The sequence below is a fragment of the Periophthalmus magnuspinnatus genome, chromosome 6 (assembly GCF_009829125.3).
Source record: "Periophthalmus magnuspinnatus isolate fPerMag1 chromosome 6, fPerMag1.2.pri, whole genome shotgun sequence".
Lineage (NCBI taxonomy): Eukaryota > Metazoa > Chordata > Actinopteri > Gobiiformes > Gobiidae > Periophthalmus > Periophthalmus magnuspinnatus.
In genome coordinates, this window is record NC_047131.1 from 31,070,059 (window position 1) to 31,093,183 (window position 23,125).

The window sequence follows — 23,125 nt, forward strand, 5'->3', positions numbered from 1 at the left end:
CGCTGCGAGTTTTGTATTGTTAAAATCATTACAAGCATGTTTCAGTGTTGTGCAGAGGCAAGCCCCTACCATAAATCAAGCTTAAAGAGTTTAGAAAGGCAATAGGATTAGTGTCTGTGCCAGAAATGTGTTACAAATGTAGGCTACCATATGCCCATTCTTCTCGAAAGGCCACTGTGTGAGACCTAACCATGCAAAACTATTATAAAACACTAAATTCCACTATTAACTTGACTTACTGCCCACCTGTTTTTACATTATAATTACCTTGGCGTCATGTGAGCACGCCTTGTCCGCGCTCCCCCTTCTTCTCATTGGTGGAAAGACGCACGGGGGCGGGGTTTGGGTACACGCTCCACAAGTTTTTCTTCCCCGTGCGCTGACGCAGACTTCCAGAGAGTCCAATGTGGAGGTGGATGGGTCAGACACCTTCGTGATCAGTCGGAGGTGGAGGTTTTTTTGACGTGACTTCTTCGTGATTTAAGCGATGGTCGGAGATTATTGCTCTTTTTCTGGAGATAAGACGGAAATGCACTCACAGAGAAACCCGAATAGACTAAGTTGCAAAATGGTGCTGCAAGCTGTTGGAAAAGTACTAAGGTAAAGCTTTATTCTCATGTCTGGTGTGTTCTTTTGTAAGTAGACGGCTGTACGTGCCCGTTGCTGCCGGTTTTCCCAGTATATTTCCACTTTTACGCACGGGGCGCATGATTAGTTGGACGTGCGTAATCGATTTCTAACTTTACGCATCGACTATACTGCGTCAGAATTCATCCAACTACTTGGAAACTATGAATATAGCTGCGTGGCAAGGTGAATTGGTTTAAAACTGCACGTATGCCTCTCTATTTCACACGATTCTGAGTCTGTTTGTTGCATTTACGACGCATTAAACTATAGTCGTTCGTGCGTAATACCAGTTTGGCGAGTGTAAAGATGCAAATTGGCACGCTGGGAAAGTAGTTGCCAACTTTAAATTGCTCCAGAGCGAAACTTCAGCGTTTGTTTTTGAGCCTAAAATAGCCTTCTGCCTCTAGACCAACTTTATAAAACTAAATAATTTCATTTTTTTTCCATGCGCAATTCTCCTGTGCTTCTGGTTTAAACATGACTCTTGCCTCTTGCCATTATCTACTCTGACAAAGATACTTCTGTGTTTGTATTTTAAACATATTTGTTAATCATTCTGACATATTTTGAACGTTTCTGCATCAACGCATCAATCCAAAGTGGCATGACCCAGTCCACGCAAGACTTTAAGGATGTTTGACCCATTTAGCAGAAGTGTCAGTACAGTGTTTCTCTCATAAACAAGGGCTTCAGTCACTTCCCAGACCTCGGGGTAAATCAATTTTAAAACGTGCCGCTGCAGTTGTAAATAAACTTAACCTGGTTTACATTTGAGAGTTCAAATGTTCAACTTTGTCATGTGCAGAGAGACTGACAGTAAATGAACATGTGTGTCCCTCCAGGGGCCAGACTGACTGTGACTCTGCTATTTGTGCCTTTGTTGAAGTTTCCTTTTACCTTTTAACTTGTAGGACAGGTGTCTTGTGAGCAGCAGCAGCCCAGAGGCACAGCTACACACCCCTATTGTCCCTGCGTAGGAAAAGTACCCACTGTAGTAGTACTCGCAGCATTTTTGTCCAGCGTTGTGTCTTGGGCCCAAGTTTTAGCGAGTTGTGACAAGCTGGTGGCGTTTTATGGAGCTATGAAATTCACCGCAGCTCCTCATCTTTGTTTGCCATAGAGGCGGGAATGTTTTTACACGGGATAACTCGGCTTTAAATGAAGGGAAGCCATTCATCCGATCTAACAAGGATGCATAGTTAGACTTTTATAATTGGAAACACTACGCCTCAGTTCATCGAAGTAGAAAACAGTTTATTTATTGCCAATTTGTGAGTCACTATAAAAACCTTTCATGATGAGAGCTGATTGTCTGTCCAAACGTGGTCCACCCTGCTTCTGTTTTCTGTCTGGAAAAAGCTCTTTGAAACCCGTGCTAGTGGCCAAATATTTCTTGCACGTGAATACTAGCGATGTGCCGAAGAGTTTGTGAGTGCTAGAGACGCTTAAGATCGATTTAAAGGTCATATATGAATCAAAATTGTCTCTTGTGAGCTGTAAACCATGTTATAACACTGTCGCGTCCCCAAAAACAGACCTGGAGTTGTGTTTTGCTTCATTCACACATGTTTGAGTAACTTTATTATTACTTTGTCTACATCTCTACATCTCAGTTTTCAAGTTAACAGCCACATTTCACCTTTTTAATTCAGTAGAAATTGGCAATTTCACCACGGAAATGATCCAAATGATTCTTGGCGAACGTATATGGAGTTAAAAAACACATCAGAGCACTTCCTGTATCACCACGTGACATCACAAAGTGGAACAGAGTGTTTTCCGTTTGAGAGAAAACAACATTATAACGTACATCAGATAATAGCTTAATATTGGCTCTTGAAATACTTTAAAAAAACACGTACTCCACACCAATTCCACTGTTTTTTCGCTGTTATAAAATCAAACATATGTCACTTTTTTAGCAATCTTCACTTTATTCTTTCTTGTTTCCCCGCGTTTTCCCCCGTTTGCCTCCTTTTCTGTAACACTTTTGTTGTGATGTTGATGAGGTTCCATTATTACGCAGGCAGGAGGTCCTTAGTTCCTCCCCAGGCCTGAGATCTTCTGAATGGAGTTTTTACGCAGAATGACAAGGAGTAGAAGGACTTGAAGCTTTAAAGTGCGCCACTGCTGTTACATTAGCATATGTTAGCATGCTAAGCTAACCTCCTGTACTGATTTACAGCGGCACAGGGCCCCGGTGATACTGACTGATTACGTCGTGGCAGCTGAGTCCTCTTTGTTTTTCCCTTATCTCTTCAGCACAGAACAAAAACAGATGAGTGTTTTTAATTTGACTCAGAAAGTTCAGGAACATTGCCTCACGCTGCAGTTAGTTACTTAAACTCGAGCGGCAAACGGGGGGAAAGTACTTAAGTATTTTTGTAGCCGCTGCGGTGGCGCAGTTCTGTGCTTAGTCGCTTTGTGGTTTTTCGGAGAAGAGGCCACTGAATGTGTTCAATTTAGAGACAAAAATAGACGTTTGGGCTGAAGGAAACGGGATCGTCCAAAACCACTTCAGTGTCGAGAGTCAGAACTTTCACTTTATTTTACTGTGAAATAATGGAATCTGGTACTACTACTACTACTACTACTACTACTACTACTACTACTACTACTACCAGCTACCACCTACTACTACTGCAAAAATAATGGACTTATGAATTTAGTATCTTATGAGTTGGTTTAAAGGTGAACCATGTAACTTTTCTGATGAAGAGGGAGGTTTAACTACTAACTACTGCTACTACTACTACCCGTTACTACTACTTATTACTGTTACTACTACCTAATACTCCTACTACATATACTAATACAGCAATTGCTACTACTGCTACTACTACTACTACATATTACTACATATTACTACTAGTACATATACTAATACAGCGACTGCTTCTGCTAATACTGCTTACTTCTTTCTACTACTAACTACTATGACTACTATTACTACTACTACTGCTACTACTTTCTACTTCTACTATTACTGCTACTTACCTCTACTACTAACTACTATTAACACTACTACTTATTACTACTATAATTACTACTATTTTCTACTTTTACTACTACTATTACTACTACTTACTACTACTACTACTGCTATACATTTAAGTGAACCCTTCAATTACAGGTGTTTTTATTTCTCAAAAGTATCTTAAATTGTTCCTTCTCACTGTCAACTCTCCACAGATCTGACTTGTAAGCGTCAGACATTTCTCTCCGTGAACACATGACACCTGTTTAATGCAGTACTGCGGAACATTCCAGGCTGAACATATAAACATATCCCTCGTAGACGAGCGGGGATCATCAGTCATCAGAAATGTCCCACATCTCGCCTTTTAATGTCTTCACTTTTGTACTTTTTCACGTATCAGATGGCGTTTTAAAGCTCAACGCGCCGCCGTTGACCCGTCCACTGTATCCACGGCGATGATTACCGTCTAAATACTGTTATCCGAGTGCGTTCTTATCGTAGATTCGGTTTGTTTACGTGAATAACAGAGCTCGTCGTGGGCAGGTGATAAGTCTCGGGCGTGTCTTTGCACCTTGGAGCGTCTCTGATCTGTGGAGATAACTTATCGTCACAGAATTTGTCAACATTCCTTTAACTTCCTTTAACTTCTTTTAACTTCCTTCTGGATCCTTCTATCGCCGTCAGAATCTCACAAGACGAGATTTTTCCCCTCTCACTTTACAAACGCTCGGACACAAACGCTTTAACCGCCTCCACGTGACGACGGCACATTCCTTTAGGCTCAGCGGCTCCGTAGGAACCAGCGGAAACTCATGTGTTTTTAGAAGTGATTTATGTAATTATTAAAAAAAAGTACCAACGCCGTAATAGACTCAGGTCAAACCCAAGTAAGGACGAAACATTCAGCCCTCAACTATTTTGGAAATACGAAGATAAGCAGTTAGTCCTGGTTTAGTCCTGGTTTAAACCCGATTTAGTCCTGGTTTAGCTCTGGTTTAGTCCTGGTTTAGTCCTGGTTTAGCCCTGGTTTAGCCCTGGTTTAGCCCTGGTTTAGCCCTGGTTTAGCCCTGGTTTAGCCCTGGTTTAGTCCTGGTTTAGCCCTGGTTTAGTCCTGGTTTAGTCCTGGTTTAGTCCTGGTTTAGCCCTGGTTTAGTCCTGGTTTAGCCCTGGTTTAGCCCTGGTTTAGCCCTGGTTTAGCCCTGGTTTAGCCCTGGTTTAGTCCTGGTTTAGCCCTGGTTTAGTCCTGGTTTAGCTCTAGTTTAGTCCCCGGTTTAGTCCTGATTCAATGCTGGTTTAGTCCCGGTTTAGTCCTGATTCATTCCTGGTTTAGTCCTGCTTTAGTCCTTGTTTAGTCCTGGTTTAGCTCTGGTTTAGTCCCGGTTTAGTCCTGTTTTAGCTCTGGTTTAGTCCTGACTCTAGGCACCAGCAGGAGGCCGGGACTAAACCGGGGGCTAAACATGGACTTTTATAAGCGATTTATGTAATTATTAAAAAGTACCAACGCCGTAATAGACTCTCAGGTCAAACCCAAGTAAGGACAAAACATTCAGCCCTCAACTATTTTGGAAATATGAAGATAAGAAGCAGTTAGTCCCAAAAAGTACTTGTGGGCGCCTGCGTTGTTCTGTAGTGACTGTGGCATTAATGTGAAGCAGGTTTAGTAATGAGACGGGCATGTGCTCAGCTTTCCAGGAGTTGATGTTTTAACTTTTGTGTAACTTTTCTTGGAGATGTTTGTCGAGTGCAGACACAGATGTTTTGAAGTTCATTATCAGTTTTTCTTGTGCGCGGAGCCAGCTGCAGATTACAAATGTACTATTTTCAAACGAGGGTCATGTTTTGGTGCTCCAATATTTATTTTTTTAGTCTGTTACAATCTTAAACATAACATTTATTGGGAAATTATGAAAAAATTATCTGCACTTGTACATAGTTTGGAGCTCACGGTGAAGGACAATAGTGGATCATTGGTGTATTTCCTGGCAACGTAAGGTTTTAGTCCTGGTTTAGTCCACATTTAGTCCATGTTTAGTCCACATTTAGTCCATGTTTAGTCCTGGTTTAGTCCACGTTTACACCTGGTTTAGTCCTGGTTTAGTCCTGGTTTAGTCCATGTTTAGTCCACGTTTAGTCCACGTTTAGTCCATGCTTAGTCCTGGTTTAGTCCACGTTTAGCCCTGGTTTAGTCCACGTTTAGTCCACGTTTACTCCTGGTTTAGTCCTGGTGTAGTCCACGTTTAGTCCATGCTTAGTCCTGGTTTAGTCCACGTTTAGTCCTGGTTTAGTCCACGTTTAGTCCTGGTTTAGTCCTGGTTTAGTCCACGTTTAGTCCATGCTTAGTCCTGGTTTAGTCCACGTTTAGTCCATGCTTAGTCCTGGTTTAGTCCTGGTTTAGTCCACGTTTAGTCCACGTTTAGCCCACGTTTAGTCCTGGATTAGTCAACGTTTAGTCCAGGTTTAGTTTGGGTTTAGTCCGGGTTTAGTCCTGGTTTAGTCCTGGTTTAGTCCACATTTACTCCTGGTTTAGCCCTGGTTTAGACCTAGTTTAGACCTGGTTTAGCCCTGGTTTAGACCTAGTTTAGACCTGGTTTAGCCCTGGTTTAGACCTAGTTTAGTTCTGGTTTAGTCCTGACTCTGGGCACCAGCAGGAGGGGGACTAAACCTGGACTAAACCTGGACTAAACCTGGACTAAACCTGGACTAAACCTGGACTAAACCTGGACTAAACCTGGACTAAACCTGGACTAAACCTGGACTAAAGCTGGCCTAAAGCTGTAGACCGGTCCCTGAAGTCCTCAGAGTCCGAGTTGGTTCATACGTCTCTAATTCAGCCTCAAAAACGTTGAAAACTTTGCTCTAAACATCTAGAACCAGACACCACTTGTTTCATCTGGACTTTTCCTGAGCCCGCAGATGGCGCTGGACTCGTGACCCGGCTGTCAGGGCGAGCTGTGTGCAGTGAGGAAAGGTAGTGAGTGAAGGCTACTCATGTGAGGAGGGAGGAAGAGGAGGAGGAAGAGGAGGAGGAGGAAGAGGAGGAGGAGGAGGAGGGGGCAGTGAAAAGTGAAAGGCCCGAGTGAGGAGCCGACAGATGGACCACAGCAGCTGTCCGTCCGTCCAACGTCTCCTCGGGTCAGAGCCAGCGTCACCAAACTGCACGCACTTTTATTATCCAACAACGCCTTCCGCCTTCCCGTGTGTCGCTCTTCGCCTTCTGCGTCACTTCAAAGAGCGTCCCGTTTTCGGATTTGATGACGTCATAGTCCCAGAACGGGAGGCGGCGAAAGAGCCAATTATTGAACCTGATCATTTCTATTTGTGTCTAGACCCAAGAATTCACTGTATGACCACACAAATCTGCATTTTAACCATCTGTTTTAAATATTTTTGGCCAATAGACTCGTGTGATGTCATCTGAAACCCAGCAGTAGGACTTGTGTATGGTTTGCACTGGTCCAAAGTTGTGCCTAACTCACCTTACGCATTCTGAGGATCCTAATTCCTCAACACGATGAGTTTTTACAAGCGTTTTTCACAACTTTTAGAGGCCTGCGTTTTGCCGTTACAGTAATGCTAACAAAAACGTGCATGCTAACGGTGCACTTCCTGGTTAGCAGACAATTAAAACTTTACAACGCTTTAAAATGCAGATGCAGACAGCTCTTCGTAGTCACATTCTGACCTTAAGAGCTGCCTTTACTATAAATCTTTGCCAGTGTTTTGCCATTGCAGTTATGCTAACATAAACGTGTATGCTAACAGCGCACTTCCTGGTCAGTAGACAATCAAAACTTTAAAATTCCAGATGCAGACAGCACTTAGTAATCACATTTTGACCCTAAGAGCTGCCTTTATAATGTACCATAGCTATTGTTTTCCCGTCACGGTAATGCTAACAAAAACATGCATGCTAACAAAAATGTGCATGCTAACAGTGCACTTCCTGGTTAGTAGAAAAACACTTAATAATGCAGATTCAGACAGTGCTCAGTGGTCACATTTTGACTCTACAAACTGCCTTTACAAAATATTTTAACATTACTGTGACAGCAAAATATTGGCTAATGCTAACAAAAACATGCATGCTAACAAAAACGTGCATGCTAACAGCGCACTTCCTGGCCAGCAAACAATTAAAACTTTCAAATGTACGGTAGATGCAGACAGCACTTAGTAGTCACATTTTGACCCTAAGAGACGCTTTTACAATAAGTCTTAGCATAACTGCGACGGCAAAACACTGGCTAACATAAACTTGCCTGCTAACAGCGCACTTCCTGGTTCGCAGACTTTAGCCTTTACAATATAAAACAGCTCAACTACAGGGAAATTGTCCACAGACACTTAAACCTGAGCAGATAGCTGGACTTTTCCGCCTGTCGTTGTGTCGTTTAGCGTCAGGTCAAACAGATGGCGGCTCGTAGTGTGAACATATTGATCGGGTAAATTAGCCGTGTGCAGTTTGAGTCTGAACAGCTCCTGCAGTTTACATAACTCCAAGTTCCAGCTTTTTTTTACAGATAAAACTGTGGTTCAGATATGGGGCCGTTATCTCAATATGCCTCTGGTCTAGTTTCATTTACTTTGTCAATATTCTCTGGTGTTTATCATCATATTCTTATCATTATGTTCACTAGAAGATTGCACTTTTGTTGGGGCAGGTGACAAGGTACACACGGGGCTGTCGGCGTATTTATAAAACTATAAAACCCGTTATAAACCTCCAAATCCTATAAAATTATATGTCTGCGCTTTTGTGGGTTAATTAAACAACTAAACTTCAACAATACACAATAAACCAGTGAAAAGTTTGAACACATCATGTCTTTTAGTGTTTTTTTTCTTTACTTTTACCACGTTTTACATTTTAAATACACACAGAAGACGTCAAATATCTGGAAAACAACTAAATAACTCTACTACTTAAAAAAAAAATGTATTCAAATCCTCAAAATCACCACCTTTTGCTTTGTCAGAAAAGTAATTTAACCTTTTTTCTTTCCTACATAAATCCAAAATGTTCCAGAATATAAAAACATATTGCGTTTTTTTTTGTTTTTTTTTATTTGCTACATAATTTTATATATTTATCTTCATATATTTGATGTTTTCTGTTTGTTTCTAAAATATAAAAAGCTGTAAAAATGCAGAAAAATGAGGTGGTGTATCCAAAGCTTTGACTGGTTGTGTAAAACATAAACATAACCTAAAATATCACTGTTAACTCTTTTTTAAAACGAGAAACGCTTGACTTTTTTCTGTTCAACTATAACAAAACTAAAGTGGGTGATGTGTCCTAAGTTGGTGCTGGTGCCAGGCAGACGACACGCTGACTCCGCTCCTCTGCGTCTTCGTCTTCTTCTTCTGCCCTCGTCTGGAGCAGAAACAACCATCTGCTCCTTTTATGGCAAAGAGTGGCCTGGGAGGACCTTCTCCAGAGCAGACGAAGCGCAGACTCTCACCCCACACATACACACACGCACACACGCACACACTCAGAAGGGCGCACAGGAAGTTTCTTTATCCCAAAATAAACTCCACATTTTTTTAACCTCTAAACTTTCCAGGACGACACGAGTTTAACGTGATGGAAATGGCTTTGTTGAACTGATTTGACTCTTAAAAGGTCAGATATTATACGTGAAATGGATGATGTTTCCTCTTAAAAACAGACCTGGAGTTGCGTTTTTGTTTCGTTCACACGCCTGTCTACATCTCCACAACTTTTAAACGCTCTGTTCCACCTTGTGATGTCATAAAGTGGTAGTTTTCAAGTTAATTTCACCTTTTTTTTCAGTAGCGATCGGGTGAAATTATCCGAATGATTCTAGAAATGAAGGCGTGTGGAGTTTAAAAACACAGTGGAGCACTTCCTGTATCACCACATGATGACATCACAAGGTGGAACAGTGCGTTTTGAGCAGGGTTTGTGTGTTAAACATGTGTGAATGAAACAAAACACAACTCCAATCTGTTCCCGATAAGAAAACATTATAATTTTGACCAGAAAACAGAGTAAAATGTGACTTTTTAGGATTTTAAAGAGCGAATGATTCATACTTTACATTCAAGAACTCGATACTGAAGCGCGTTTATCTCATGTTTACGTCTCAAATCACTATTAGAACAATTAAAATGGTATTGTTTTTTGTCGTAGCGCTCAGCCCGAGTTCGAGTGATGTCTAAAGAAGAGTTTTCCCACACTAAAGCCGTCTCACATGACTGCGCTCAGCTCGTGTCACCAAACCACATGAAACACTTAAATCTGAGACGAGGAGACAGACACAGAAATGTTTAAACTTCAGCAGCACCGATACAGACGCAGTCATTAAAACCAACCAGGGTGAGGGTAGTAAACGAGATAAAAGAACATCTGACAGGAGCAAATACTGTACTGCAAGGGAAAAAAAACAAAAGTGTTGTCTGTACTTAAGTCAGTTTTAAAACCAATACTTTTTACTTTTACTCTACTACATTGGAGAGCAGTATCTGTACTTTCTACTCCACTATATTTTAGAACAAACTGAAAAGTAAGCATATTTTTTTATTTGGGATCTGAGGAAAAGGCTGAGGGTTTATTTTTAACACTTTAAAGAATTTGAGCAACAAAAATAGAACAAATAAAAACAAATGAAACCAACAGCAATGACTGAATTGAGCTTTTTATTTTAGCGAACAATTCAGCTCAAATCTTTAATAATCACTACATTTGAAGCGTTATAGGGCTTCAAATTCTCTGCAAAATACTTTTTTTCTCTTTAAGTACAGTTTTACAGGTACTTTAATACTTTTACTTTTACCAATCTAATACTTTTATAGATTTTATTTATTTAATTGTTTTTTAATGCTACTTTTACTGATTTTTTTTTTTTTTTTTTTTTTTTTACATGCTGCTTTCACCTGAGTATTTTTTCCTCCAGTATCTGTACTTTTACTTAAGTAACACATTTGAGTTCTTCTTCCACCTCTGTTTGTGACAATCTGCATTTTTTGGTCAAATCATGACATCATTTTCTCTTGAATTAAGCTTTATGCTCAAAATGACACTTTTTTTTTTTTAACCACTTCTTCTATTGGTCAGCCTGAGTCATGTGACCGGTGGATTCAACCAATAGCAATGAAATGTGAACTTTAAGAAGCTCGTGACTTAAATTCTCTCTTCAAGACGACACAAACACGACGTTTACATGAAGCGTGATTCGGCTCCAAGAAAATCATGTTTTGTTTTGTTTTTCCCGCGCCGTATCGCAGGGTCTTAACCAGCGACTCCCAGACTTCCCACACCCCAGACACTTCCTCCAGCTCGTCCGGCGGGACCCCAAGGCGTTCCCAGACCAACCTAGAAGCCCAGACCCCGGGGAAAACCCAGACGAGCATGAGAAAATGTGTCTGAGCTCAATAATTAGCCAACAGCGTGATCTTTGGTGTTTTTGGTTCTCAATGAGCCCGGAAACGAGAATCAAACGACTTTTATAAATGATTATCGTCTTCAAACCAAACATAAAGGGGAAATCAGGAAATGTTTTTGTGAAGAGTGCTTCCCGGACTGGGCAAATCGGCTTTTTAAACACCTTCTGCCAAGTCGCTCCACGCTTCCGTACTTCTGTTTTGTTTAGTCCAGTGTTTAGATGTTTCCATGGTTATGATCAGGGCTGGTTTACTCTTAGCTGTGCACCCACCCAACGCGCTAATCCAAGAACTCTCAAGTATTTCACACAATTTATTACCTCATAAACTTATTATTTATTACCTCAATATATTAGACTTTCCGAGAACTCAAAGACTCGAACGGTTAAATTAGTTTTTTTGCTATTTGTCAGTGAACAGAATTACGAAACTTGGGAATCTGCTTTGGTGTTATGGTGCAAACTGAAAGTGTGAAGGCCAAAAATGATAAAACTATGAAAGTGAATTCCTAGATTGTGAATTTTGTTGAACGAAAATTCATCTGGACTAAACCAATCAGAACAAACCCCAACTTAAAGGTCCTATATTACACAAAATTGACTCTTTTGAGCTTCAAGTCACGTTAGAACATTGTTAACTCCTCAAAAACTGACCTGGAGTTGTGTTTTGTTTCATTCACACATGTTCAACCCTTTTATTATTGATCTGTAACATCTCCAAACCTCAAAATGCTCTGTTCCACCTTGTGATGTCATGAAGAGGTAGTTTTTAAGTTACCAGCTACATTTACTCCTTTTTTCCCAGCCTAAATCTGCAGGGTTTGTGCGTTTAAACGTGTGTGAATGAAACAAAACACAACTGCAGGTCTGTTTTTGAGGAGGAAACAACATTATAACAGATCAGAAAACATTTGCGACGTTTAAAAAGCAGAACTCAAACATGAAGCTTATTTAAAACTCCACCAAATTACACAAAATTGAGTCTAAGAAGAATTGCAAAAGACACTACTTTTTTAATTCTTCTGGTGGAAACTTGAGACTACAGTGGGATCTACATCGCTCTAATCCAACACAGGTATCATAAAAGCAAAAAAGTAAAAGAAAAACATTTATATGGACAGTATAATTTAAGAGGATGAAGAATGATGACTCCAAACTCGTTGCCAGTGGACGCAGGGGTGTTGGGAAAAGCAGCAGGAGCTCGGCGCAGCAGACAGAAGCACAGGAAATGAGGGTCACCGCTCGCTCTGTAAATCCAGGGAGTGTCCCGCGCCTCCCTCGCCTCAAACAAACCCAAAAAACATGAGCTGCGGCCGCCAAGAAGCTAACACATGCTAACGACTTTTATCTCGGTACAACAGGTTCACCGCGCGATCGTAACTGCGGCTATAAAATCGTCAAAAACTCGAGGTGAATGACAGCGGCGCTCACAAAGGAGGAGGTGTCTGGGTAAATACGAGGAGAGAAAGGCCCATTGTTCACGCAAATATCACGATAAACGATAAGAAATGACGATAAGCGATAATGATAAGCTACGATGATGCGATCCAAAAACAAGACAAGTCCATCTAGCGCAAAATCATTTAAAACATGAGCTGTAATAACAAGCAGAATGAAGCTAAACGAATAATTAGCATCAAACATGAGTCATAGATGTGACCCCCGACCCTTGACCCTTGACCCCTAACAGCTTAAAAGTTAATGAACTACTAAACGATGGGTTGTGATAACTTTCTTTTGTATTTCTATTTACTTTAAAGCCACAATGAGTTACTACAGTCGTAAAAGTTATACAAATTTGGCCTGGACCTGCTCGTCTCCATGGTTACACATAAGTTTAAAGCCATACTACGGAATATTCCAGGCCTAGCGACAACATTTGTAGACGAGGACAAGATGGGAGACGGGGAAAGGCGGGTTTCTCCACCTGAAAAGTCCCATAACGTGTCTTTTAAGCTCAGCCGGTCCATAAACGAACGTGTGAGTTTCAAAATGGCTGCTGCTTTTACTTGGTGATCTAAAAATATCCCACGGTGCTTTTCAGAATTCTATGGTTTGTAATCATCGTGACAGGTGTTATTAATGTTTTGTTGGGTCTCTGAACGTCGCAAAATGTCCTTTTGTTTACTATAAAACCACAATGATTCACAACAGCTGGAGAAGTAATACAGGTTTCATCTGGGCCATGAGAGTCACACAACTTCAGATATTGTTACTCGTTTCAGCAGCTTCAAGTTTATGCTTTTATTAGCAGTGAGTACATGTACCGAGAAAACATATTCGGAGTACTAGTTTGGAGTTACTATTCTGGTGCAGTTACGCTTTCATTTGGTCGTACTCAAATACACAAAAAACAAGTACTTTGCAGTATTTAATCACACAATTTAGTCTTCAAACTGCGCAGAATCAGTGAGAAAAGTACAAAATCCAGCCCTACACGCTCTTGCAGTGAACGCTAGTGTATTTTTCCTTCTCCAATTAGTGAAAGGAAACGCAGAACAAAGTGTGAAACAAACATGAAGCTGTTTTTAATCCGGTGTTACATTTCAATTAAAGGATAAAGGTGCAACGTGTGAAAATATTCAAAGTATTCAGAACACAGTGTAGATATTGTAAGTATTTAGGACATAGTATTCAGAACACTGTATTACATCACTGTTTATTAGCTGCACTTTGACCATCCGCCCTTAAAAAAAAACAAAAAACTAGGCTTCACCAATCACAACACCTAATTAATTCATTTTATTTGATCTTATTTTTGTGTATATATTATTTTCTCACTTATAAATTGTGTCAAACTGTCCAAAATCACGGAAATGTCGCATAAATGTTCACTGTGTTTCTGTCTTCCAATAAATAAATAAATAAAATTAAAAAAAATACCAAAAATGGAAGGAAAGAAAAATCCCCACAATAAATATTTACCCCCTCCAAAGAAAAATTAAAAATAAAAACATATATATTAAACGATAATCCCGACAGGCCTATTTTCTCCACTGTATCAGACGTCTTGCCCTTTGACCTCAGACCGCACTGGCTGGCGTTGTAGAGACGGGACGGGGGGGACGGGGGAGTGGGACGTTGACACGGAGGCGCTAAAACTAGCAGTGGAAGTACAAGGCGCTGGAGCATCGCCTATAGACTACAGTTGAGGTCAAAGGTCAGAGCCGGAGGTCGGCCACACAAACAAACGAGGATTTATTTGAGATGTTTCCGGGAGCTGCTTGTAGCGCGATCGTGTGAGGTATTTTTCTGACGGACGGGAGCCAGAATAATCATAGTTTGTGGGTGAAAGTTTGTGTTAATGTCGTTTTCCTTTTGTTTTGACCTGTGATTCTCCAAAGAAAACTGGATTTTTTTACTTCTGTTACAAGTTGCGCCAGATATTTTGTCATTTTTTATTCATTTTCAAGCTGCTTTTTTAAAAATCTGGAAACGGGGCTAGTGCTACCAACTACCTCGGGCACATTTACATAGTTTGAGGCTGAGTAATGTGAAAAATCCCCTTTCACGTAAAACATAATAAGTAGAAAATGGAAAATCCCTACCTTTTTTTAACATTTTTGCTTCCTTCCTCGCACGTACGCTCAACAACACAACCAAACACAAAATGAAAGATCCGCCGGGACGATATTTACCTTGTCTGTAATTACTTAACACTCAAATCGCTCTCGTCTTGTTTCTGTTGCAGGAAGTCAAAGACGAAGCCGAATGGAAAGAAGCCACCGGCCGAGGAGAAGAAGCTGTACTTGGAGCCGGACTACACCAAGATCCGTGTGGTGGACTTTGACCTCAAGGAGCTGGTCGTGTTGCCCCGAGAGATAGACCTCAATGAATGGCTCGCTAGCAACAGTAAGTCACGGATAAGAGCGTAAAAAAAAGAGTCTGAGGAGGAAGTAGTGATGGGAGCGATGCCAAAGGATCAATTTATCGATACTGACGGAGATATTTCACGCACAAATGTTGAGTTTTGGAGTCAGTTCAAGCTGCGGGAGTGAGGATAACGACGACCTCCGTGCAATTAAGTTCAAATACTTTATAATTAGTAATGCAACGATCCAGGGTCAGATCCATTTCTGTTCTGACACTTTAAATGTCTGTGTAATCCCTCAATTGTCCAGATCTGGGCGATATTCACGTTTTATTTTGGCTTTAAACATCTTCCAACCCCCTGATATCAACCAATACTCGGGCAGAAACTGAAAAAAAATATCCAAATTGCGTTTTGTTACAATTATTTATCATTTAAAGTTATTACTGAAGAACTTACGAGGTGTTTGGCGTCTGAAAAATTGTCTTATCGCATCAATTTATACACCAAACTTTCGATATTGTCGCCAATATCACACACCAGTATCGTATCGGTGCCTCTCTGTTTATAATAAAGCAGATTCCATGCGTTTTAATACAAAACTCTTCAGTATCGGTATCGAGGAAGTCTCCAGTTTCCCTGTATTTTAACGAAGCTCTGAACAAGAATCCGGTGTCGTCAGCGAAAGATCGAACCAGATTTTCCATCATGGCCGCCTCAGAGTTGTTCATGTAATCGCTTGGTATGCTCCTGGCACGAGAACGATCCAAGAGTTTATTGATGCTAAAAAGAGCTAGCTAACAGAACCCAGACCTGTTCCCATCAACATTTCACAGCGATACTTTAAACATTATCACTCGCTGCCAGCTCCGCTCCGTTACCCAAGTGCGAGGTAAGAAAATTTATAATCGCCGGCAGGGCATAATTTCTGGCTTTGTGTAAACTCGCTGTGGTTTGGCAGCTTGAACGTCTCCGTCTTCTGGTTTGTTTTAGAGCTGTATCCAATGCAGCCCGCGCGGAGATGAGGGAAAAACTCATTAAATCATCCCCCCTTTGCCCTTTTGTGTTCTGGAGCCGGGGCAAGTCCTCACAGGTCATCATAAAACTGCACTTATGTAACGCGGAGGTTTGGCCAACTTGTAAGCGCGTAGTGTTATATTTAAATGTTAATAATGCAGCGAATTGCTCTTAATGAATTCTGTAGAAGTACTGTTTTGGTTACGCTAATAAAGAAGCTATTTTTCATTAAAAGGAGGTTAGAAGGGTGTGTTACGGAATTATTGAGGAATCTGCTACGAATTTATACGAGATTAGTGGAATAAACATGACTTCAGAGCCGGTTTGATTAAAAAGAAAACAGCATTTATCTGAAAGAGAGTGAAAAATGCGCAAAAACAAGTTGTGAATGGAATTTCCCATGCCCTTTAAAGCTTCAATATGTAACTTTTATCTGCGTATCGATGTGAAATTGTTCCGCCTCGTGTGTTTTACCAAACGACATTAAAATATTAACAACAGAGCGTTTCATTCTGAGCCAAAAAGTAAAAATAAAAAGGGAGCGGATTCGCCTCTTTCTCACAAACTTGTGACTTGTACGTGCTCGTCTCCATGGTTACACGTAAGTTTAATGCCACGCTATGGAGCATTGTAGCAGCGACAGGCGAAGTACTCAGTTTTGTTCCAGATGCAAGCGTCAGAAGTTGCTTTAGTTTTAGCTCAAAGTCGAAGTTTGAACTCGGAAACTGGAGTCGGGATGTAAAAATAACACGTCAGATCAGCAGAACAGTACTTTTTTTTTTTTTTTTAGTGGAGAGGAAAGTACAGATACGTGAAGTAAAAGTAAAAAGTACCCAGTGTAAAATGTACTCAAATCCACCTCATCGTTCTAGGCTTAACTCCACCTGCAGAGAAGGAAATGTGCAGCGTCGCTCCACCTGCAAACCTCTTTAAGCTCAGTCCGTCAGTGAACGTGAGAATCAAAATGGCCGCCTTTACTCCTTTAATTATTGATCTAAAAATATCTAATGGACCTATTAAGTTTTCTATGGGGGGTTGAGCGCTTGGAGCATTTTTAGAAACACATCAGGCGGCTACGGTGTTTTCTTTTGTGGTTTTACCTGTTTGAGCGCCTCGCCGAAGCCTCCTCCCCTTTTTTTTTTAAACGATGCACAGTCCTGAACGCCGTGGGTGTGTCCTCGCTGCACAGCCTCACGTCACACACACATTGTACACACACATCTTACACACATTCTTCTGCTTCTATTTTGGTCGTGGAGTTTGTTTTTAGGCCTAACTGAAATAACTTGTGTCTTTCTCCGCAGCGACGACTTTCTTCAACCTTATCAACCTTCAGTACAGCACCATCTCCGAGTTCTGCACTGGGGAAACCTGCCAAGCCATGACGGCGTGCAACACGTAAGACACACGGACACACACACACACGGACACACGCACACACGGACACACGGGTTTGGTTAATTCATGGTGAATCAAGTGTCTTCGTGGTTATTTCATCAATGAACCCAAAGACCGTTGAGCTGCGATGTAGGATTGTTGGTGATGTAGGTTAGATATTCATTTAAGTATCAAAAAAATAAATAAATAAATAAAAAAAACAGGGAAATGGAACAAAAATAATAATTCAACCTCATTAAATTATGTGTTTTTTTCTCTTTTTTCCCAAATTTGCTGCCCTTTCCTCTTATTTCTTTAGTTTTTTTTACTGTTTTATTACTTACTCCACACACGCACACGGTTTTGGTTACATCAATTCAAATCAAGAGTCTTCGTGGTTTTTTCATCAACGAACCCAAAAAACGTTGAGCTGCGATGTAGGAGTGTTGGTGATGTAGGCTGCAGATGCATTATGGGTATTGTGTTATATGGAAAACATGATTTTTACTAATATACTAAAGTTAGAGACTTATTTAAGTATCAAAAATAATAATTAAAAAAAAACAAAAACTGAGAAATTGAAAAAAATAATAATAATTGAACCTCATTAAATTATGTATTTTTTCTTTTCTTTCAAAATGATTTATTATTAATTATTTCTTTACTTTTCTTTTTTTTTTACTGTTTTATTTCTTATTTACACACACACAGACTTACACTCCCATATAATAAGAACAGCTGCCCTTTCAAACCTGGATGTATGAATTTCCTCTTCCCTCAAGTCAAAATGTCTCTTTTTTTGTTTGTATTGTCTCTAATATCACAATAAAACCAAATAAAATAAAATAAAATCATCAAAAATCACATAAATGGGACTAAATTGGATTTTTTCTGAAGCCAAAAATCTCAAAATGTCCTAAAAACCAACACAGCAATATTAACTTGAACTATTACTGTCTTAAAGTTTACTAAATATTCTGTATATCAAAGTCGTATCGAGTATCGAGTCTCCTTCGCACTAAAAGAGTTTGAAATTAAAGGGTTTTTTTATGGATCGTGACAGCTCTAACCCGCACAAACACTTACCCCACAAACCGTTATTCAATATTACTATAAAAATGAATCACAAAACGTTTTATATGAGCGTAGAGCTACAGAAAACTCTCCTTGTGTTTTAAAAATGCATTTTCTTTATCTGACAAAGATTAAAGTCAGTTTCACAGTGATCGTTCAGACTTTATCTCATTTCTGTGCAGATTTGGCAGAACAGACCCTCTCGTTTCATGTGTTTAATCATTTCTGCGTCAAATATATGAAGTAAGATGCCCAGCCTTTGCTTTGTTGAAAAGTATTTAGTTATTTACCTGTTTTACTTCATATATTTGATGAATTTTGTGTGTTTTATAAAATGTAGAACGTCGTAAACACATGGACTGAGACGGTTTGTCCAGATATTTGACTCAGTGTTTTTTTTTAATGGGTCAAACGCAGAAAATTTAATCAAAACCAAATGGACTGGAGTGACATTTTAATGTAAATAAATACTGGACACACCTCACACAATACAAAATACTGTATTTTCCAGACTATAAGTGTCACTTTTTTTCATATTTTGGCCGAACGACTTATACTCAGATGTGATTTATAACTGAAATGGGTTTTTTTCTTCATTATTTTGCCTTTTTTGTCTGGTGCGACTTAAAGATTCAAAATAATAAAAAGTTTCAAATAAGGAGCAGTTATTATACAGATTTGCACACACAGAATAAACAAATATTAATCCATGGGCGACAGTAGTGCAGTCGGTTGACCGTTTATCCACTGATCTGAAGGTTGCTGGTTCGAATCCCATCATTGAGCGTGTGGATAATCATTTTTAACAAGTTTACTATTAATATTTGACATTTTTTCATAGATTTTCCGTTCATCCCGCCACTTTTAAAGGCTCCAAACCTGCACACCACCTCTTCACTGACCCACAAGTCGACGGTGCGAGTCCAGCTCCTTTGGGCAATGCACTAAACCCCCCTCTCTGTGTCTGAATGTTTGAGTTATTCGTTGATTTTAAAGCGCTTTTGAGTGACGTAAAGTTGGAAAAGCACCGTATAAAAAGTGACCATTTACCATCTATAGGAGGATGTAGCGTTATCTGTTACTTAAAGACGTATTGATCATTTGTCAGCTGCACCAGTTCATTTTCAGACTATTATTACCCCACTTTCCCACTTTTACCGCCCCTTAACAGCTCCCGTCTTGCCCCTTCTCCATTCTCACTAACAGCCACTTTATTGGCCCTAGACTTGTGAGGAGCCGAGGGAAGAATGTGGCAGCTGCTGTTTTCTCCAGAGGTTGTAATTGCAGCTTGGAGCCGTAAAAAACAGGACTTAACTGTGCAGGAGTTTAAAAGACCCATATTACACTATTCTCTGATCTGTTTTAATGTTGTTTCCTCGTCACAAACAGACCTGGAGTTGTGTTTTGGCTACGCAGACATGTGTTTTTGAGGAGGAAACTGCATTAAAACACAATTTAAAGCTCAAAAGAGTCAATTTTTTTGCGTAATATAGGACCTTTAGCGACAATAACACCGAAGCCTCCTCTTTGTATAAGCGCCTCGGGGATGGGGTTTAACCGTAAGTATTTCTCTAACTAGTTTACCTTGTATTTGCACAGAGATCTTCATTGGTGAGTTTAGTTCAGACTGGAAAAACCTGCTTCCCAACACAACGAGAAGCAGAAGAGTCAGAGCAAAAACGCGACGCTGACAAACGCCGTCCCGCACAAAATGACACTTTGGTTTAAAAAAAAAACCTTCGTCAAACGATGTCAACGCTTCACCTTTTCGCCACGCCCTCCGCCAGAAAGACCTGATTCATGGGAAATATTTTTGTTCAGCTGTGAAAAACAGAGTGGAAACTGCGTGAACGTCCCAGTCTTTTTTTGTTCAAACTATCGATAATGTGCACGACTCGTCACACGTTTGGACACATCCTCTCATCCTGTGTTTATTTGTACTACTTTTTACGTTTTATATACATACAGAACACCTCAAATATATGAAGTATGTGTATAAAATGTAGAAAGTTGTAAAAATAAACACTGAATGAGATGGTGTGTCCAAACTTTTGACTTAAATTATTACAGTCACACACTTACACTCCCTCAGTTTCTATTAATGGTGCAAATTAAATGTTTTATGTGCTACTTACTGCCTGACATCATAAAAAAAAAAAGATTAAACTCGTGAATTGGTCGTAGTTGAAGCCGTAGAAGTGACTTAACACGTCTGACAGCTGGTGACTCAGGCTGTAACAATATGCAAATGTTCAAACTCAAAAGGAAAAGGCCTGACCCTCTTAAAACTAAAGCTGTTCAGTAAAGTTTAAATCCTGTTCTGTGTAAGGTCGAAGATGTTTTGGTCGATTTGCTGCAGAAAAAATGCACGGAAAGCTTTATATTAACACTTACACGTGAAGAGATAACTGTATAAAACATGATAAAAAGAAGATTGTAGTGAATTTAAATGATATAATCTGGGGAAAATGATCAAAATCGTCTCAAAATATTGGCCATCGGTTCCTCTGGATTCTAAAAAAAACCCGTATCGTCCGATCTCTAGTATCTGGCTGATCATTTTTAACCAGCGTACTCGTGATATTTGAGATTTTTCATACACTTTTCCACTTCTCCTGCCCCGTTTAAAGGCTCCAAGCTGCGTCCCATACGGCCCAGTGCAGGCTGCTCTGTGCCCGCTGCCCCACCTCTTCCTGTGGGCAGCTCCTGGCACCTGGCCCCGGTCTGTGGTGAGCTCTGACGGAGACAGTCGCCCGAAGGCTCAGCTCAGCACTATTTTTGGAAGAAAATGTTTCCATGAGCTCGGAGGGGAAAGAACCCATTTGGTAGCCATTTGGGCCCATTTTGTTTTCGGGCGGGTGGGTCGAGGGGCGTGTGGCAATGTGCTTACACTCACTGTTCATAAACGCGGCTAATCGCTGCTATGCTAACCCACGCTACAGGGCTTTGTTACAGTCCTATAAACACAGAATGGACTTTTGAGAGCTGTAAGTCATGATATAACGCTGTTACCGCCCCAAAAACACACCTGGAGTTGTGTTTTGTTTACATCTCCAATGCTCAAAACGCTCTGTTCCACCTTGTGATGTCATGAAGTGGTAGTTTTCACATCAACAGCTACATTTTGCCTTTTAGTTCAGTAGAGATTGACAGTTCCAGGACTGAAATCATAAAAAAAATATTCTATTGGAGCACTTCCTGTATCACCACATGACATCACAAGGTGGAACAGTGCGTCTTGTGTCTGAGAGAAACTTGAATGAAACAAAACACAACTTCAGGTCTATTTATAATGAGGAAACAACATTATAACAGCTCAGAAAACAGCGTAATATGCCACGTTTAAGTCATTTTTCCACCAATCCGCACCATAAATTGCGCAGAATCTCTTCAGTTTTTTGTCACTTTAAGTAGATTCAACTCTCCCAGTTCACCTGATCTACTCTGGAAATACTTCTTTTGCGTTTTAAATATATTCAAAATGGCTTTATTATCATCTTTATTCTGGCTTTTTGTGTCCTCCACCCGTCTACACCAGCTCAAATCTTTAAAATGTAATAATGAGACAGACATTTACTTGCATTTCTTCGTTTCTTTTGCCATAAAATCACAATAATAACACATAAAAAATCTAAATATTTCTCTTTAAATCACTGCGTAGTTCCTATATTTAGCTCTGGGCCGTGGTCAGTGGGTCCCTCCTGCCGGGTCAGTTATGTGGACGTTTAACATTCCTCCGGATTTGCCTCGTCTGGCCTCACCTCCTCCCGTCACACAGAACCCCAATAACCTCTTACACCTGAATGCACCTTTTCATTTCATCATTTTAAAACCCTCGTTCACAGCAGCTCTCAGCGTTTGACCCTGTTCCCCTGATACAACATTAGTAATAATCCGCCATGTGGGTCACTCCGCTGAGACGGCCGCTGTGTGTGGAATTTGGTCCAATAAGAAACTTGGAAATCTGGGTTGGATTCATGGAAACACATTTTTTAAAGTATGAAAGTAATGCAAACTAATTTATGCTCCTGACACGATGACGCTGAAGCACGATTCAGCCACACAAATGTTTTATATGTGCAGAATTAATGCAGTAAATAAATGAAACGATGAGAAAAGACATTTATTCAGCCCTTTACAGCTCATCTTATTATTAAATCTGGTCGTAATACAGAAAAGTAACAGAAAATAAAGTGCAAAGAGCGATAAATGTTGACCACAAAACATACTGGTTGCATCTGTCATGTGTAAAACAGTTGTTAAAAGTTGTGTAATTATTGTTTTGACCGACTACGGAACGCTGAGTTTTTACATTTGTTTGTTTTCCCGTTGAGGAAATAAAATGTTTTGATCTCCTTAAATATGAGCGCGGGACTATTTTAAGCTCAAGGAAGTGATGAATTAACCACGAACATTCTAGAACGCTCGTGATGATAATGAAAAGGAGGAGTAGGAGTGGCACTGTGTCTCGTTTTTGAATGTGTTGTAATAAAGTGTTTGTTTTTCCAGAACGTACTACTGGTATGACGAGAAGGGGAAGAAGACCAAGTGCACTGCCCCTCAGTATGTGGACTTTGTCATGAGCGCCTGTCAGAAACTGGTCACAGATGAGGAAATCTTTCCCACTAAATATGGTGAGAGTCAGTGCTGCTTTTGTGCAGAGTGAATGTCGGGACACTGCTGCCCCCTACTGGCGCATTTTGGTAATAGCAGTGCAGTGTGTGAGCTTTTTGAAACTGTATTATGTTCAGTCCTGGTTTAGTCCTGGTTTAGTCCTGGTTTAGTCCTGGTTTAGTCCTGGTTTAGTCCTGGTTTAGTCCTGGTTTAGTC

At 40.2% G+C, this 23,125-nt stretch overlaps 1 protein-coding gene across 4 annotated transcripts in view; it reads left to right on the top strand.

The window, feature by feature from the left end:
* mob2a (MOB kinase activator 2a) overlaps nucleotides 1-23,125 on the top strand; it is a 92,441-nt gene that overhangs the window by 66,827 nt on the left and 2,489 nt on the right. For 3 of the 4 annotated variants that reach the window (XM_033967667.2, XM_033967666.2, XM_033967665.2), the window contains exons 2-4: nucleotides 14,708-14,868; nucleotides 17,149-17,242; nucleotides 22,805-22,929. In XM_033967667.2, the coding sequence (XP_033823558.1) occupies nucleotides 14,708-14,868; nucleotides 17,149-17,242; nucleotides 22,805-22,929 (380 nt within the window). Of the gene's footprint in view, nucleotides 1-389; nucleotides 601-14,707; nucleotides 14,869-17,148; nucleotides 17,243-22,804; nucleotides 22,930-23,125 lie in introns of those variants that run through there. The other variant, XM_033967664.2, reaches the window with a different exon arrangement.